This window comes from Dromaius novaehollandiae, chromosome 3 (genome assembly GCF_036370855.1).
Source record: "Dromaius novaehollandiae isolate bDroNov1 chromosome 3, bDroNov1.hap1, whole genome shotgun sequence".
NCBI classification, from domain to species: domain Eukaryota; kingdom Metazoa; phylum Chordata; class Aves; order Casuariiformes; family Dromaiidae; genus Dromaius; species Dromaius novaehollandiae.
In genome coordinates this window covers 117,279,076-117,298,479 of record NC_088100.1, presented here as the reverse complement: position 1 = coordinate 117,298,479, position 19,404 = coordinate 117,279,076, and the positions used below count along the sequence as shown (strand labels likewise).

General features: G+C 38.8%; 1 protein-coding gene across 1 annotated transcript in view; it reads left to right on the top strand.

Annotated features, from left to right (window-relative positions):
* The window catches only part of ALK (ALK receptor tyrosine kinase), a 319,617-nt gene that overhangs the window by 138,250 nt on the left and 161,963 nt on the right, over window positions 1–19,404 (top strand). The window contains exon 4 of the mRNA XM_064510188.1: window positions 8,830–9,031. Coding sequence (XP_064366258.1) covers window positions 8,830–9,031 — 202 coding nt within the window. The remainder of the gene's footprint in view (window positions 1–8,829; window positions 9,032–19,404) is intronic.

Below are 19,404 nucleotides of genomic sequence, written 5' to 3'. Positions count from 1 at the left end.
AGAGAAGCTCTAACCCATTGTCAGGCCTGGGGACTGATAACCATTGTCCCCTTTTTTGTCTGTTCCTTGATGAGGGGTGTGTGGGTGAAGCTTGCTTTCCTCCTCTACGTAAACATCAAGTGGGGTTTCGAATCAGTAGAAAGAAAAGCAGCAGTCAGTACAGTTTTTGTAAGAGGGAATGGGAAGAGTGGGCCCCAAAAAGCTTCTGCCATCTCCATTTCTTGCCATCCTATAATCGGTGTGCAAAGCCACTCTTTTCTCTTTGCATCCCCACAACAATGACTTAGGAAAGCATAAAAAATGGAAGGAACCCCGGAGCCTAAAAATGCATGGAAATGGGTCTGCCAGATAAAACTGGTGTGCAGAGTTGATAACTGAAAGGCAGATGTGGGTTGGAAGTGGCATGGAGACTAGAGATGGCGGAAGGATAGCTGAGCCCCAGGATGGGCAGGGTTTTGGAGACAAGCTTTATGCTGTCCGAGATTCAGTGAGCTCTGGACAGGATCGTCATCTATCCCAATATGTTTGGGGAGAGTCAGCCTGCTAGTTATCTCTATACATGTATGTGGAGAGGCTGACAAGGAGAGATTAAAATGCAAAAGACATTAAAATGCACTATCTTTTCAAGATTTATCTTATTTATCTTTGAACCAATTTCATGATTCTCTGAGGGTCTGAGTTATGACTCTTGTGCACTTAAGACTCACATGGCAGCCTTTATGTGATGAGCTTAATCCCAGCACAAGGCAAAAAAGGAGAATGACTATACCATATAGATTTAATTTTGACCTTCTCTTAGGTGTTTCTAGTTCTTCAGGGGGATAACTCACAATACTTGCTCCTTGTTTGGAGTGGGCGCTGACGTTACTGCGCAGTGAATGGTTGTAATACCCATTCTGTTCCAGACATGTTTCTTTTCAGATACTTGTGTGTCGGAGTATTGTCAGACTTCTTAATTTTTAAGCTTTTAGACTCCTGAGTGTAATCAAAGAAGCACACTGCAGAGCAAAGCGGTAACTAGAGGTACAGCATTAGGCTTGCTTTCTCATCCTCGCCTTAACTACTGTGCACGCTGTAAAGTATTGGAAACACATTCTGCCTGTTTTTATTGACAGAACCAGCTTCCTCATAGCTTTCCCTCTAGATCTTTGTTTCTTGCTCATGATGATGGGAAATTCTGCAGTCATCTAGTCTCAAAACAGATCTCAAAAGTAACTTGCTATTTGCCTTTGTCAGCACCAAAAGAGAAGATGCATATTGGTTAATCAGCTGTGCAAGGCTGAATTATTTAAACACTCTTTTGTCATTCTCTAGGAAAGATTTTAATTTCAGCATTGAATTTTAAGTTTTTAATTAACTAACTGCTTTTTTTCAGTTGAATGCTTTTCAGCTGGGAGCAAACACTGCTGAGTCATTTAGGAATTGGGCTGTAACAGCATCTGGCTCTAGCTCCCATTACTGAAGGCAATACCTGGAGCTTTAAATTGTTTTCTTCTTTTTCCTTCTGACTTCTTCCTACTGGAAAACTGACTAGACTGCTTTGGGAGGAAAACATCTTTTACTGTTGCATGCCTAAAGTATGTAGTGTGATGCGATTCAGCTTTCCATATGGGGGGGCTAGTGATTATTGCAATGTAAACTGATAAATAACGACAGCGTGTTTTGCTTCTAGTCTAATAGCACTCCTTTGGACTTCAGCTCACACACTAACCTGAGTTCTAGGGAAGCAAAAAGGAAATCCACAGAAGAGCTGGGTGAAGCTTCCTGTTCTGAGACTACTCCCTGTGTATGTAAGGCTTCAGAGTTGCTTTAAGAGACTAGGTAGATTAATACAGAAATTTTCTGGGATTGGAGTGTGAGAAAAGGGATGGCGCCTGTTTCCTAACTTCACATAGTGCTGCAGTTCTCAGTGATCGTAGTAAATACTGGTTGTTTAAGGGACATGGATTTACATGAGTGAACACTTTGAATTTAAGAGGAATCATACGGGGCAAATTAAATATGCCTGATGCCTCACTGAGGACAGACTTTGACTTTATTTTGCTTTGATTAATTCTTCAGCCCCCCCCCCCTTTTATATTTAGGAAATTAAAAATGCCTGAATGGGTAATCTTAAAGACTTGCAGGTCTCTGCTCTGATGCCTCTTTTGACCACAGGCTTGTCTGCAATTGTTTAATCTCTCTGCCTTAACTTGCCCATTTGTGAAATGTATTACACTCCCACAGGAGTTTCTATGAATTCATTAGTATCAATTCATTCATCTGAATTGCTCTTGCATCATCTAGAGAAACAGGCTTACATACCTGCTAAGCATTAGGAGTGGAATCCTGGTTCTATTTAAGTTAATAGCAAGAACTCTGATTGACTTCAAAAGAGGTAAGAAGTCATCCAATTACTATAATTAGATTGTTAAGAATTGTTCAGCTCCAAATTTTATAATTCATAGGCTGTTACTTCATGAATTTTAGGTCAGATGTAAGTAAAGCAAGTTGCAAATCTTCTGTGCTTATGCAGTTGCATTGCACTCAGCACTGGAGACTGTTCATATTCTTAGTGTTCAGGATGTTTCGGTGGCTTGATGAGACAATTAGAAAATCCTTAAAATTAAACCTAGAAAAAGTTTGTTGTTGTCTTTTCTCAGTGCTGTCACTCAGGTAGTGAGTGCCCAGCTCTTCCGTGGCTTTTACCAACTACTGAGCTCCTGCTGTGAGAGTTCTGTTTGAATAGTTAACTTGGAAGTTGAGTGTAAAATGAAGAAGTCAAAGCCCAGCTCTGTGGAATATTTTGTGATACTAGTGGACATGTCCTCTCCAGTCAGCATCACCAAAGACCATAAAACTTGATTTTTATTTTTTTCTTCTATACAGTCCCTAACAGACGTTGACTTTTAATAGTTTTTACAGCTCTAATTTAATCTGGTGGAGTATTGAACTTGTATGCGAAAGGTAATAAAATCCTTTTAGTAGGAAGATGAAGTTTATGTTCAGAATAACAATCTATCAGTTTTGCAAAGGACTGTTAAATTGCTGTTTTATAACTGTGATCGGATTAAGTCAGGCCAGCTTTGTTCTGAGCCCTGCTTTTCCAGACAATAAGTTGCACTAACAAAACTGTGGTCTTTGGTAATTAGAGAAAAAATCTGCTTGAATTGGCATGGGGATGCTTTAATTTGCATGAAGTGTCTGTGTGTGTGCACGCTATTAACTTGAGTTTGTTGTTAAATATTATTTTAAATAATGTGAACTTCTCACCTCTTCGTGAATTCTAAGGCATGCCACTTCTGTAACTGATTTTTAAGTCCCCTTGCCGTATTTGATGTCAGTTCTTTATGATCATGTTTGAATGTGTGATTTCTGATATGCAAGAACATCTAATACTGAAAACCTTAGACCTCAGGTAAAAGTTGAGGAGCTGGCTCCATTTTTATGTCCTGGAAGAGCAGACTGATGTTTCCTGCAGCAATGATACCCTGGAGAGCCTTATTTTCCATTGTAACTTCTCAAGCTGCTGTGTTTTGGGGATGCAACCATCTTTGCTACATGGCTGCCTCAGAAAGGTCAGAGGATGCAACAAGGGTGCACTGACCTCGCTTATCAACGTGACATTGTTTAACAGAAGTATGTGCCCTGGCTCTTTACTGCATTTGCCCTGAAGACTGGCTAGGAAGGGCTTAGGCTATGAACAGTTACCAAGGTGCATTCAAAGCTATTAGGTAGTTATCAGTTAACTAGCTTTTGCAAGGATTAACCACAGGGATGGTAAGTTTGCCCAGTTCCTAGTGCCAAGTGATAGCTTGAGTTGCGTCTTCTGAACATCTCAGGTTCATCTCAGCATTTGCTACCACGAGTTGCAGATGTTCTTCGCGTCTGTGTCAGACAAGGCTTTTGGGTCAAAGGTGGCAGGAAGAGTCTTTGTTGCTGGCGCAGTTTTGAATTGCTGTCTTATCAGTCTGTATCCCTTCACTTCCAAACTTCTTTGGACAAGCGCTTTATTTGTAATGTATCTGTATATGAACACTACATTAGCATCGGTTTTCTTCTTTACACATCCCCTTGCTACCTCCTCAGTCCTGAACAGCTCAATTAAGTTGCCTTCGTCATCTCAAAAACGTATTGCTACTAAACTGATCAGCCATCCTTCCCTTTTTGTGACACAAATGTTAAAATGCCATAAACAAGCTTCCAGAGGATTAACAGCAGGTTTTTTTAGGCAGGATATATTAATTTGTCTTACAATATTGCTTTCATGTTAACTGCAATAATTCCTTGTCCTTAAGCTTAAATATCTTCTCACGTATGTTTGTCTGAAGTTGACAGCAAGTTACTACAGATGTTATCAGACACAACACATGAGCACAAAGAAAACCATTGTATTATGGAGGTATTAAAAAAGTAGGGGAAAATATGGTTAGGAGCTGAGTGACACTGGTAAGTTTCTCCCACAGCTTGTGAGTGTTTAAGGGGAAATGTAGAAAGTAAAGTATTTGCAATTTAGACCAGCTATCTCTAGAACAACACAGCAATATCAGCTACTATGGTTTCTGTCATATAATGCGAATACAGATGTATTTGGTGCAAAAGACTGAATGCTGTTCGCACTGCTGCCACATGGTTCTGAGTGATCGTGATGAATGAGCTCATGGGCCAGGAAATGCTCAGTACCTGGGTCTGAGGCTGTATATCTAGTTATAATTTAATTATTTTAACTGTACCTCTTTAATGCCAGCACTACACTGTGCAGCTAGAGTCAATTCAAAATCTGTAACAGAAAACTCCTGAAACGTCTCATTGATGAATATCTTTCTGAAGAGTAAATGGACCATTCAGAGCAATTAGAAGACCTATGCTGTGCCATGCTGTTAGATACGGGTCCCTTCCATCTATTCATGTGGTTCAGTTGGGAAGAAATGGAGAGGGAAAAGAGCTTGATTTTATGTTTTTTTGGTGTCTTGTGTTTAACCACTTATTCATATGAGTAGTAGAATATGATATTGGCAGCATGTACCATGAAGGAGCCTTTCATCTCAGGTTATATCTCTTGGTATCTAAATACCAGCAGAAGCTTGTTTGAAGCTGCAGTGCTTTTTCTAGGTACTCACCCAGTGAGATCCCAAGAGCCTTATTAGAGCTAGGAGCTAGTAAAAGAAGGTAAGTGCAAGGAAATCATTGCTGGAATCTTACAGTCTTGAGAGTCTACACAGGGTCTTGGATACTGCTTGCCACGTGGATTCCCTCTTCTGAGAGGGAAATACAGCATTCATAAACAAGTGAAAGTCTAGCTTCTAATTTTGCCCCAAAAGTCCATTGGTGCAAAACAATCTTGTGTCCCTCACAGTGAATGAGGGATCAATTTCATTGTGTTCCTTTACTCTTTAATTAGCATTCTATGATCTGATCCTAGAAACCGTGCTTGTATTGATCCTGTACCAGTCTGTCGTCTGAACTCATGGCAGGAAATGACTAAAAGATCATTCTTCTGAGGGAAGGGAGGAGTATGAGGATCAGTGTTCAAAATGTATCATTTTTCACTTCAGACACCTTAGTTTTACCTTTGCGGGTTTGAAGCCATTGATTTCAGTAGCGTAAGTGCTGTCAACTTCAACGAAATAAGATTTCGACCTGTGTCAGCAATTTGTTGTCTGTATGTGTGCATATATATGTGTGCGTGCGTGTGTGTATGTGGTTTATTGACAGGTTGTGTGTGCTTTAGAGATGACCAGTTCATGAAATTGCATCTGTCTGAATTGATATTTTGAGTCTGCCTGTGTAGAAAAGAGTATATGTAATGCACACCATAGCCATCAGGTTTGGTCACTATGGGAAGTCACCTGTCTGCTCCGTAAGGAGCAGATCTAGCATGTAGTCTGTAAGCAGGAATCTTCAAATACTGCTGTGTAACAAAGCTTGTGCATTTTCTATATAATTTCACAGCAAGTCCCTCTCATTTTGACTTTGGAAAAAATTCCAGTAACAACAGAGCCAAATGCAGTTCTGATGGTTCTTAGCATTTATGAATTAGACTAGTACTAAGTGCAAAAAGAGAACACCACACCTGACAGTGATGTTACCCATGAGATAGCTGAGCTTTCAGAAGCAAGAGCAAGGTTGTGTATGTTCTCTCCTGTATTTAAAAAAAAATAAAATAAAATAAAGAAAAGAAAACAAACCCCACACATTCTGTCATAGCTCCAGTATTTTCCAGGTAGGTGGTCTCTACAAAAGTATACTCTAAGATAAGATTTCTGACAGGACTGTGTAGCATTGGTAAGGCTGATACTGCATACCATATCCCTCAGAGTGATTTCCTAGGCACCACTTCAGAACAGTGTAGTGTGGAGGTATTCCTCTTAACATCCTGTGAGTGTACAGCTGAGTAGCCTCAACCATGGCAAAATTACATTCCTCTGAGCAATTTATTTTAGTAAGTAATCAGCCACAATTGTAGAGAGCAAACCCTGTAAATAAGTAGTAGCCAAAATCCAGGAGAGTAGTGACTACTTAAACAAGACTGGCTGCTACAACAAATCTGTTACTACTAAACGTCACTGATGTTCCAAATCTGGCCCCATGTCAGGATGAGTACTTGGAAGCTCTCTTCATTCAGATCCACTGAAGAAAAGAAAGAACAAGAGCTGTCTGTCTGTTTGTTTGTTTGTTATTTTTAAAATCTTACTCCCTGTTGCAAGGCAGTAAGATGAGCAAATGGCTCTTGCACCCGCCAAGTTTCCATCAGCAATTATTGCAACACTTAGTATCTTTCTGCCACCAGCAGAAATCTCTTTGTTCCTTTTCATGTCACAGCTTTCAGTGTTCTTATGGGGATGGTACAATTAAAGCTACAAGATTTAGTGGTCTAATTCTCTTTTGTTTGCAGCAGAAGGCAGAGACTGGGAAGTATGATACATATGGCTGAGTTTTTTGTTTTTATTTTACTGACCAGCAAAAGTATTGTGTATATATAGCTAAGAATAATGGAGTTGTTTGTTTAAACTCATCACATAATTGCTTTAGTAACTATATGAAAGGCTATTATTTCACATAAGGACTCTTGTTATTAAAAAAAAATTTAGGACTATATTTCACTCCTCTGCACTTACAAACCTTGAATCCAAGAAGGCTGTACCTACTGAATTTGTGTTGCTCACAAGACATGTTTTCTAGTTGAGATATGTCATTAACCTGCTGCCAATGTCAAGAAACTGCTTTTGACAAATACGTCAGAAATGCTCCGTATGATAAATGTGTATATGGGAGGGAAAGATGGAGGTTGACAAGAATCTCGGTTTCATTTTTAGGCCTTCCACTATTACACTGTGTGACTAGAGACAAATTGCCAAGTCAGACTTTTGCAAAGGGGACATCTTGTGAGCATGAGTGCAATTAACCTGTTCTAAATTGGCATCTGACAGTGAGATGTCCAAATCTGAGCTCATCACCCTCAATTTGGTGGAGAGAAACAAAAATCTCAAAAGGACTATTCACCTGATCCATTTCAGGATGATGTAACTACTCCTTAGACTATCATGGGAGCTCAGAATGGCTAGTTTTCAGTTAATGGTCCACAGTTTAGACATCAAGGTGAAGATGAGCAGGTTCCAATCGTAGCTCCACAGGATTTCTTAGACCTTCCGAATGCTTAGGAGACTCTCAGGTTATATATGCTCAGCCATTTTGAAAATCATTCCTCTTAAGTCTCAATCTGGGTATTTACAAAAACAAGTTTCTGCTCCTGTGAAAATTGGTGTGTACTTAAACAGAGGTTTAGACTTCAGTCCCTTTGGGCTGTAATTTCTCCCTCTATGAAATTAAACTGTTTATCAGATCTGGATGTTCTAAGTATTAATGGACAGTCCAGGAAATGAAACCTCATTGTCTGATTATCTGACAGTTTTGCAAGAATCTGTGGAATATCACAAGTTACCTTGATTCAAGGGTTGTTCCCTTTCATTTACCTAACTACACACCCCAGTGTGCTTGCTCTGTGAAAAATCTGGTAAATTGGTCAACTGCCAAAAGGGAGTAATTTCACTTACCTGTAACGAGCTCCAGTGTGCTGGAAATACATTACCTCTGTCCCGCTGGGTAAGCCTCAGACTGCATTGAAATAGAATTTGGCCAAGAGATTCAATGTAGTGGATAATAATCAAATGTTTAATGTGGATTAGCTGCATATGAAATTAGCACATTAGAATGAATTGCTGAAGAAATAAAATGATGTCAGACTTTTAACCTGATTCTAATGGCTTAAAAATTCTGCACTCTTCTGTTTATAGAAGAACAAAACTAGGGTTATTGAATGTGCTCTTTATTTGGATGAGAAAATCTGACCAATTATAAAGTACAAATATTTGCCTGAGCTGGCAAATCAGGATCCCATTGAACCAAGGCCGTAGTGTTTGGCTGTAGACCACACCTGAGAAGTTGCAGAGGTGGAGATGAAGTCCAGGAAGTAATAGGTACATAAAAACAAAAATCCAAACCAGCTTGATCACCTTTCTGGCCTTAACTTTGGAAGAGTGTTGATTGGGCAGTGGTGTTGTCTGGTGTTTTTCCCGGGTAGCAGTATTTATGGCTTTGTCCACTTTGCATCTTTTCTTTTGGGAGTTAAATCACACATCCAAAGGTAAGCTGAAATGTTACTTGCCCAGGAGGATCTTCATAGGTTTAATACAAAATGAGCAAACTTTCCAGACTGGTTGGCAGAGATAATCTTAGGCTGCCTGGGAAGTAAGGAAAGGCTACAGAGTGAGCTATGGCATAAAAATTACAAATTTTCATCTGCACCCTGTTTGTTTGTTTGTTTTGAAAAGCTCTCTCCTTGCTCCTTAGGTTTGTTCCTGTTCCTCAATGCATCCGATGGCCCAAGCCCAGTCATCCTGAGCCCATGGCTGAGAAGCAGCAGTGACCAATGCACAGTTCAAGTGGCTGTTTATAAGTATTTCCAGCAAAGTGGAGAATATATTGCTCAGGTCCTTCCCATTGATGAAAGCACCAGTGAAATCCTATCAGCACCAAGTCCAGAGAAACGTGGGTAAGTCCCTTTCTCTCATTTGACTCACAGCTTGAGTTGAGAGAATTGGGTCTGTTAGAGTCTGGGAACAACTGCAGTTTTGTAGTAATATGGCCTCAAAATGCATGCTAGTCATCTGTTGCAGAGCAGAATGCTGCACTGAGTATATGTTGGTCTTGCACAGATCTAAGTTATTGTAGAAGCTGGAGATGGGTACTTATTTTATGATATAAAGCATCAGCAGACTACTGGATCCACATGATAGTGAGTCTATGAGTCAACATCATCTTCTCAGTGCTTTTAAATACAGACCCAGTATGGATGCTCATCCTAAGTTTAACGCTTTTTTGCATAATCCTCGCCATCTGATTTCTTCTCACTACTACTTTACCGAAGTATACTATTGGGCTTAAATAGCTACTGGGGCTTTTGCAGTTTCATGCATCTGCATGAATTTTAAGTTTTCTTTTGCATTTTGTGTTTTTTTTAAATGGCCTCTCTTGTCAGTAAAGCAGTTCAGAGCTACTGCCTGAATGAGGAAAGCTTCTGATCTTTCAAGGGTGCAACAGTTTGAAATGCTTTATCCTCTTTGTGCAATTAATCTTAATTGTTAATGTCTTAATTTGTCAGGCTTCCTGTGCATTCCTTTAGATTTTGCTTAGCAGCAAACAGCAGGAGCAATAGCTGAACAAACACAGTATATATTTCTAAATGCTTTGGTAGCAGAGTAATTTAGAACTGAATTTGGATATATGTGAAGCTAACATTCTCCCTGTTCTATATGCTGATATTTTTTATGTTTGTTTTACCTCTGTGCCATGGAATGTGTATTAAGAAGCATTATTTCTTTACTCAGCATCTCAAATGATCTTTGTTTTGATGTGATAGATCAGAGAGAGCAAGTCTAATAGCAAATCCTCCTGGCTTACGCTTGTAACAGGATGTGGTGATTATCTGATTACTGTCTATAGCAAATTCTGTATTTTCCAGTAGCAAAAGAAGAATATGCAATAAAAAGCCTGACAGGAGATAACCTGACTCATAGAAGCAGTTTGAATAGTTGTAATTCTTGTATAACACATGGCCTGTAAAAGTGAGGAGGAGAGCTTGTGCATGGATCTAGATCATACTTAGTTCCAGCAATATCATCCAAATTGTAAATTACTGTTGATGTCTGGGGAAAGGTAATTAGGGGAGCCGCAGCAGCTGTCTTCTTCCTTGGCTCTTTGAAAATGCAGTACTCTCTGTCACAGCTAATAAACACGCTTTGTGCAAAATGCTTCCTGCACTGGCAGTGCCACTGCTGCTTGGCATTTGCAGGGGATACTCCTGTGTGTAAAATGCTTTGCTGTGCTGCATGGAGGAGCTCTAGCCTGGGTCTGTGGGCAGGCAGAACTCACCACTAGCACAGGCAAGTGCCAAACATAAAGAACCTTGAAGGGAAGGGAAAGATCACTTTTAACTGTGATAACAAATGCATACTTGTGCTATCTGTCAGAGACAATTTGTATTACTCAGCTGTGCATTGCAGATGGCAGACAAATTGTCACCACAGCAAAGGGAGTCTCTGCTGTTAAAGAAGGTGGTTTTGGTTATAGCTTGCCTATCCCATACACCCACAGAATTACAGCTTGGTCTACAACAGCTTTTCCATGGCATGTACGTTAGTACGTGCATGCTTCTGGCTTTCACTAGTTGTGTACATCTGATGTCTCCTTGGTTTGTGTGCTATAAAACTTTGCAGTAGGAGCAACTGGTCTGTTCGTTTTTCCCCCTCTGCACTTGTCTCATTACCATGAGTGGCAGGAGCTTTTCCCACAACTCAGCAATGCTGAAAGTGCCACTTCATCCAGGCTCTGATTTTATACCCACATAAAGGTCACATAATGATTGTCAAATATCTACCTACCTGACTGCACCCACAGATGACAGCGTGGCAGATATTTATCATTTGTACCTGGCCTTAATTCCAGAGTTCACGAGCATTCCTGTGCACTTTATTTAGAGGGATATTTGGTTATCCCAACTGTGATAATAAAACATGAAAACCAGACTTTTTGTTAAAAAAACAAAACAAAACAAAAAAAAAAACAAAAAAACTTCTTTCCTTTAAATAGGAATCAAAAATAGCTAAAAGAGAAGCCAAACATAATTAGGTTCTTAAATCAACTCTAGCAATCCTATAACAGATGTCTATTCTGTTTAATATTTTAATTGGTCTTGGAAATTGCAGAGAATTGTGTTGTTTTGTAATGAATTTTTTAACCATGTTACAATCAAATGATTTCTAAAATTTTGTAAGGATCTTACCTGTGGGGAAAAGTAATTGATTTCCTTCATGATGAGCCTGTGCTAGAAATGCAAACACTTTGAAATGTTGTAGGTGACACTTCTTTGATTCAGTGCACTTTATATACCATATTGCAGACAAGAGGTGTAAAGCACGTGGAGTTCCCAGGGACTTTTATAGATGTCAGTCCATGCTATTGGTGAAAATCAGGCTCATCAACAGGAAAAGCATGTTTTATTGAAATAAATGCACTTTGAGGGTGGTAAAGCAATAAATTAATTCCAGGATGGGTTTTCTCGTATCTCAAACTATGCACAGTGTCAGTATCCTTTTTTTTTTCTTTTTTTTTTTTAATCTTTTTTAACCTCATAGCCTGAATTACATATATTAATATCTTACAAAGTCTTCACAGTTCATGTACATTTACAAGAGAAAAAAAGTAGGTGCTGTCAGGTATTACTCTTTCATTTGGAGTTAAACCAGCCAAGCAAAGGTTTTGGTTGGCATGAGGCATTATTAAGTAAAATACAAATTAATCCATGAAATTTCATTAAGGTGATAGCAGTAGCATACCACCTAGTATTTATTTGCTACCAGGGTTCAACCTTGCTGTCTTTGTATGCAAAACACTAGCTTTGATTTTGATGGATACTCAGCATGCAAAAAGACTGTAAGGCAGAGTAAAGTGGTGTTCTGCTTGCTCCTATGGTCTCTGTCTAGAAAAAAGTAGTACAAGTCTGCAGACTAGAGTGGTACTAATTCCATAATGATCCCTAGTCCTAACAAAAATTGTTATATAGGAGATGAGTATTTATTGCATTTTCTTACCTGACACATTTCACTGCAGCTTATCTATGGTGCATAGGAAGAAAACTAGATAATTTAAGATGCATACATAGCATTAGGATAGGGCAGATGGAGCAGACACTGAGAAGAATATTCCAAAAATGGTAACTGCGAATGGTTCATGAGTAGCGGAACACCACAGGCTGGCAAAGGGATTCTCTTTGTGCATTGTACAAAAACTTTGCCAAATATAGTAATAACTTCTGCATAGCTATTGGTAACAATCCTTACAGTTTAAAGGAGAGTTATGTTCCTGTTTATCAAATCAACAGAATTATACTCTTTTTTTCTTTAAGAGCAAAAAGATCTTATTCTGTATTTGATCTTACTGGTTTTGGAATAACTTTTCTTTGACCTTCACTAATTTAGTTCCTAATGCAATCTATAGGACTCTTTTATAGGTAAAACACATTACTGTATTCTGTTAGAATTAAATCTGTTGCATGATAGAGTTTCTAGTTGAGCTGACCTCATTTTTTTGTGGTTAGTCTCTTCTGTCATCTCTTATAGTTCTGTCTTAGAAACATCTACAAATGGTAACAGGGAGAATTGGTGCACTGCTGTCAATCCTTTGTAATGGCAAAAGAGCAGTTGTAATTCCTCCCATGGAGCACAAGTTTCTTATTTACCCCAAATGCCACTAGCTGTAGGTACAACTGCTATTTTTTTCTCCTCATGTGGTGCTTTATACAATCCTTTCTTCATTGCGATTCAGACTGTACTTGCTTTATTTGGGTGGGAAATGGTGTCTTCCTACACATCTTTGTAACACTTGGAGGCAAAGGGCTGTGGCAGTGCAAATTAGATTGGCACCATCTGTTATGTAACCACACACTTTAAAAATGTTATGGATAGAATCCATGCATAGAACTGTCAGTACTAACCTACAGCTGTTGTGACTTACGCAGATCCGCACAAGCCACATCAAATGGCTTTGCAAGAATACATGACTTCTGAGCTGTAAGACCTCTAGACTAGTCTAGAGCCTTAACCAAACCTGATACTCATCTGAAGACTTTTATGTAAATATGTGAAGAAAAAGATTTCTCTTAAATAAAATCTGAGATTTGAATATATTTATATGAGCAAGAAAACCACAAAATACTACATCTCTGTATGGCCACTATTTTAGCACGTACATACATATTTCTGCACAGAGCATGTTCAACAGAAAAACAGCACTGTTTTTGAAGGTTACTACAAATCATGATAGGCTATTCCCTTTATGGCATATACAGCTTCACTCAAGATTGATTGCGTTGATAGATGTCAAGAAAAATAAATGAAGAAATCACTATTATCTGTCACATTTGACCTTGAGCCTTGAAGTCTGAAGGTAGTTTCTTGTACTAGTGTTGTTCCTTTTGTTCATTTTCTTTTTCCTTTTTCTTTTCTTTTTCTTTTTTTCTTTCCAATAGCTTCACTAGTCTGTCTCATAGATCCACAGGCTTAATAGAAGGAGTTTACTTTCTCGGAACCCTTTAACCTTAAAAACACCATTTTCAGGTTCTTTATAGTTAGTGCTTCCTCCTCCTCCCCCTCCCCTCCCCCCCCCCCCCCCCCCCCCAAGAGCTCAAACCATTTCACTAAGTTCTGGAGGAAAACAAAAGTGTTGTCTCTATTTTGCAGGTGCCTGGACTAAAACATACAAAGCAGAAAGACCACAGTGTTTATATTTGGGATATTTAACAGTACTTAAACTAATTTTTAGGCATCAAAATATGTCTCAGAAAATTTACAACACATTTTACTCCCAGAAAATTCTAAATCTGGAGTTTAAATCATTCAGTCTAAATATATGCATTTGAGAAATTCAGATAAACTGGAAAGTAATGTGGCTTTATGGATTCATTAGAAAATAAGCTCTCCATCCTAGGTGGCCAGGTACCATTAATCCTTGTTTAAGAGAGGGACCTTCAGCTGTCGTGGACAGAAAATTGGCACTGCTGTAGCTTTCCCTGTGCTGTTAACCAACTGTTAGCCCCTTTCAGTCTGTCAAATTAAATGGAAAGAATGACGTAAAACGTTTGTGTCTCTTTCCCCCCATCCCTTCTCAAAAGATAGTCCTTTGTATCTTTGAAAAATCAGTGCTTTTCTTAGCAGATACTCATATTTGGAAACCAATTTTTCATCTGCACAAAACAAAAACTTGATATTTTCAAAACCTCAACTCTAGAGAGCTGAGGAATACTTTACCTATGTCTTTTGTGGCACGCTGAGGAATTCATTGCTAGTTTGTTTTGTGGCTGAGATTTAAATCAAAGTCCTTCAGAATATGTGAGGTAAGATGGAGTCCTTCAAAGCTTTATGTAACAGCATGAATCTGATATATAAAAGTCTTAAGATGCGAAAAGATTCTTTTCTTTTTCCACTTGATCACTAGATTATGTAGATTAAGTTGTCACTTCAGCATTGGAGGTAGGTCTTTAAATCTGCTGGAGGTAGTTGTTTAAATCTTGGACATATCTGTACATTTTCATTTAAAACTTCATAGTGGTTTTGATGCTGCTAAAGTGCTATATTGAGAGATTGAGATAAACTAGGATCCTTTTTGTAGATCCTGATTTGGTTTGGAGTGTGCCTTACTTTTGCATGTAGCCTCAAGTATAACAAAGCAGTACTGTCAAACTGCTCCAGAAGGATTTGCTGTATTGTCAGTTGAGATTGGACTGTGTAGCAGTTTGTTTCCTCTTACAGAGTTTGCTGTCGTGTACACAAGAGCAAACTATCTATTACAAAGAATAATACATCAATATTACCATTCACTCCTATGGCATATCATGTAGTGAAGCAACAGTGCTGCGTGACCTTTTGAACCAACCAGAACCAAGCAAAGCAAGTTTAATAATGAATAATTGTGGAGGTTTGGGGTTTTTTTTTTGTTTGTTTCATTTTTTTTAAGCATTTGATTATAGTTTCAATCAAACTGATCAGAAATCAGTTGGGAGCAATGCGGGGGGCAGGGGGAAAGCTCACTTTCTTGTCATCCAGCACATGTTATTAGACAGTTGGTGGCAATGTTGCCTTTTATTGATGTTTGCTAGATCCAAAATGCAAACAGGAAGGCCAAGGTTGTGAAACCTATTTCAAGTTACAATTGCCTTAAAAAGAAAAAAAAAAGGCCAATTTTAAAGTTAAAATAAAAACAGCAAATGAGGAAAATTTCAGTCCAATGTATCAAAATTCAGTCTACTGCAGGAGTAGATCACTTAATGTGAAGAGAATGGAAGAGTAGAAGAAAAATAAAATGATTCTTCAGCAGTCAGGATAACAGTTTAGTTTTAAAGATGGCTTGTGGAGCAGTTTTTTTCTACTGCTTTTAACATACTGCTGGACACACTGTAGCAGAGGAGGGTTAAGGTGGTGAGCTTGATGCCCAACATGCTTGGCACAAGGAGTCCTTGTGGCTTCCCAAATAATTCCAGCACCTCTTGGTGATTCCCTTGGGCTCTGGGAGCTGCTTCTGTGCTTGTGATCCCAGACAGTGGCACACCTGACCCCACAGAAATGATGTCACACTGACCATGGTTATAGAGCATGGGTGCACCCTTGAAAGCGGCTGTTTTGGAAGTGTGTTCCTTTGAACCCAAAGATTCCTTAATATGAACTCTTTCTTCTATGGCTGACACAATTTCTCCAGACCATACTGACCAACTTGATCCCACTTTATACTGTCTAAATTCTGGGCACAAAAATCTGTCATCTTATACTTTTGTACCTTGTGTCCCTCAGAATTATTTACAGACTTCTCTTTTCTGGTTGTTATGCTGGTCTCACTTTCCAAAGTCTTTCCAACTCACCTTATTCCTTTAATGTGTTCCTCTTGTTTTACAGATCTTCCCTTTCCTCTCTGAGGCTTCAATTTTACCTGAGGATTTCAATTTTAAAAAGTCATCCTGAGCTAATCATTATAGCCTCATATTACCACTAGCCCATGTTGCATTTCATATCTTTGTATATGAGCCAGGATAAATTTCAAGTTCCTAAAAGCAATACAAACAGGCCCCCCCCCCCCACCACCACACACGAAGGTTTCCTCCTTGCCCCCAACACACATGCATATACATACACACACTCACTCACTTTTTAGTTTGTCCTCTTTCTTTTCTTTTCCTGGTTTAAATGTCCCTAGTATCATACAGAATTGCAAGCAGACTCTTTAGGATCCTTTGCTCTGTACCTTGCAAGTATGCTTTCCCACTGTCAAAGTGCTTCCAACATTTATTCCTGTAGACTAGGCAACACACCTCATAAATATTGCCAGCATTGTTTCTAGTTATTTTTCTGCTCTCCTCTAGCTAAGCACTTTGTCATTCTGCTGTTGGCAAAGTTTTATAACTAGCCTACAGTATAATTGCTTTCTATATCTCCTGCTTATTTTTGAGCTTAAGAACATTCTGCTGTGTTCTGTGCAATGTGTTCTGCTGCTACCCCACCCTGGCCTGTGGTTTTATCATTGTGCACAATTTCCTTGGGGCTCTCCTTGCTAATGCTTAAGAATCTCTTACTTATCCAAGGTAAATCTACCCTACTGCAGCAAATATACCCTGCTATACTACTATAGAAGATTTGCCAAGTAGTATTTCTCCCTTCAAATTTAGAGAGAAATGATTAACCAAATGCTGGCAACCTTGCGAGATGTAAAACTAATGTCCTTGACCTGTCCAGCCACTAAAAGTATTACTGCAGTGCTAATGCCACTGTTGATCCTGTGTTCTGAGCCAGGTTCTCAAATATCACTCCTAAATTATCTCCGTTATGCTTCATGACTTGCACAGTAGGGTTTGAGTTCTGTAATGGCACTTTCAAAGAACAGTATCTATATCGCTGCCTAACCAACAGTGTTGCCTAGTATTCTTGTGCTAGTAAATCAGGTGTTTCGCCACTCAAGAAAGTAGAGTGAGACAAACTTGCACGCTAACTTGCAGTTTATTTCTGCCTATTGAAAAAAAAGATTTATATAAACAGACATTTGCAAATTAATTCCCAAAGAATTCCCAACTGGTAAACTGAAGCAAATTAAAGTTAATAAACTGTTTAGATCCTGATGGTTGCTGCTGCTGTAAAAGAGGAGACTTGGATTTCTTTTCAGTGATCTGGGAGAGTTTAAATGTGCCTTCTTTCTGCATATATACAGTGAGTAATGTGGTATTTGATGCTAGTGTTTTTTAGTGCTTTGCGTTTAAAACTGATAAACCATATTTGTTAACTAATATTGCTAATACTTGAAAGCATTTTCCTCTCATTTTTCTGTCAGATGCCTAGCTTTGTTTTTTCTACAGTTTTATCATTTTCTATGGTACAGATCTGGTATAGTAGAAATTATATTTCTGTAACAAAATCCTGGCTGTCTGAAAGGCCCTTTGTACTGACATTGGCAAACCATTAGTGTCAGCGACTAGTCTGGCAAAAACGTGGCTTTGGGTTGACACCAACAATTAAGGCACAGCTTCCAAAAAGGGTTGTCATTTCTGCTTTGTACAATGCTAACTACAGCTTAATTTCTTGACCTGTTCGCTGTGACAGAAGGTTTTTTCCACACAGTATACTGGTAATACTTGTTCTTAAGATGAATCGATATAGTGGAGACAACGAATATTTGTGGCTTGCACAGTAGCATTTGGTATCTCATGTAGATAAATGAACAGTCCTCCCCATAGCATTTGTAATTACTTGCCGTTTCACTACCTTTTTTGCAAGGGCGATGCTTTTTTTTTCTTTATGGACAATGAGCTCTCTGAGGCACTAGGTACAGTTGCCAGCTCTTTACAGTAGTCAGTGAGTAACCTTACAATATTGTTCTCTTCTATATCAGGTTGACTAAATATGATTTTCCTTGGAAATAGCAGCAGCAAACTTTGTTTACTGAATATAATTGGAGGTTTTCCTGATCATCTCTGTCTTGGTGTGTCATTCATGCTGACGGATCGAGACCACAGAGAGGCACAGTATGGTTTCCTTTGACGAGACACAGCTATTCTAATCTGGGACTTGAACCAGCAGCACCAGCTGCCATGCTCGATGAACTTTCCGTAAAGATAAGACTACAGAAGTTCAGCACAGGTCTAAACCTTTCATGAGGCCATCAGGTTTTTATAACTTTGCTTCTGCTATTGTGGAGTACAAGGCCCAAGCCATACAGTAAATGAGACAAACTTAGCTCCCATATTCAGATCAGTGGCCGGTTTTTATTTCACCTTTATAACAGAATAAAACTATACCAAGAGGAAGATTTTTGTTATAAATATTTATATTAAAATATCTTTTAATAAGGAAACCAAATAATCTGATTTTCTTCAGCAGAAAAAAAATACAAAATGTAAAAAACTGTTACCCTGTACAGCATGTGTGTTCAGAGATTTTAAGATAACTTTAGTCAGAAGATTGCTATCAGTGTGTAAAGTGAACTGGATGACCTGATTGTGTTTAAGATTTCAAATATCACCAGAGTGTCTAGCTAAATATACTACCATATCAGAAAATACAAATGTGAGATGATCCATCTGGATATCATCTTAATTTGAATGGAGACAGTTTTCTCAAATCCAGCAACTGCTTTTAGTATCTCTGCTCCTTTCCTTTCTAAATGCTTGGCTTTCAGGAGCCTGTGGTGCAGGGAGTGCGCTGTAACACTCAACAATCCAGATCTGTATCAAAACCATGATGATTGCAATTTATTATTATTTCATGCCAGATGAGCTATTCAGAGGCTCATTTCTTAGAGGTCTGCAGATAATGTCTGACACAAGGTGGGGGTTTTTTGTGTGTCAGTGGGCGTGTGGTGGGTTTTTTGTTTGTTTGTTTGCCAAGTCTCTGGTAACTTGGACTCTGTTTTCGTTTCTTTAGGCAATTTCTCCAGGTCAAGGCTAGGGCAGGTAGCTGGAGTGGTTGGAAGGAAATTGACACTGCTCTCACTGTTTCTGGTTCAGATAGGAGATTTTGATTGCCACTATCAAGGTAGCTGCATTTGACAGCGCCTAGTAAAATAGACTCTCTCAAACACAATGAGAGATACCATCCACTTCAATGTTTATTAGCAATCAGACCACTATCAGTTTTTTAATGCTTTTCTCAAGAACATCTTGCTTTCCTTTTTGTTTCTTGCTTCCCGCCAGTGTTTTATTACAAAGAAAAAAAAACCTGCATAATTTTACTGACTTTTTTCTTAGAAATTTGAAAACAGGCACAGTGGTATTGTCTTGGACAACACAATTACTGTCCTTCCCTGCTCATCAGCTGTTTTATCCCTTCTCACTTG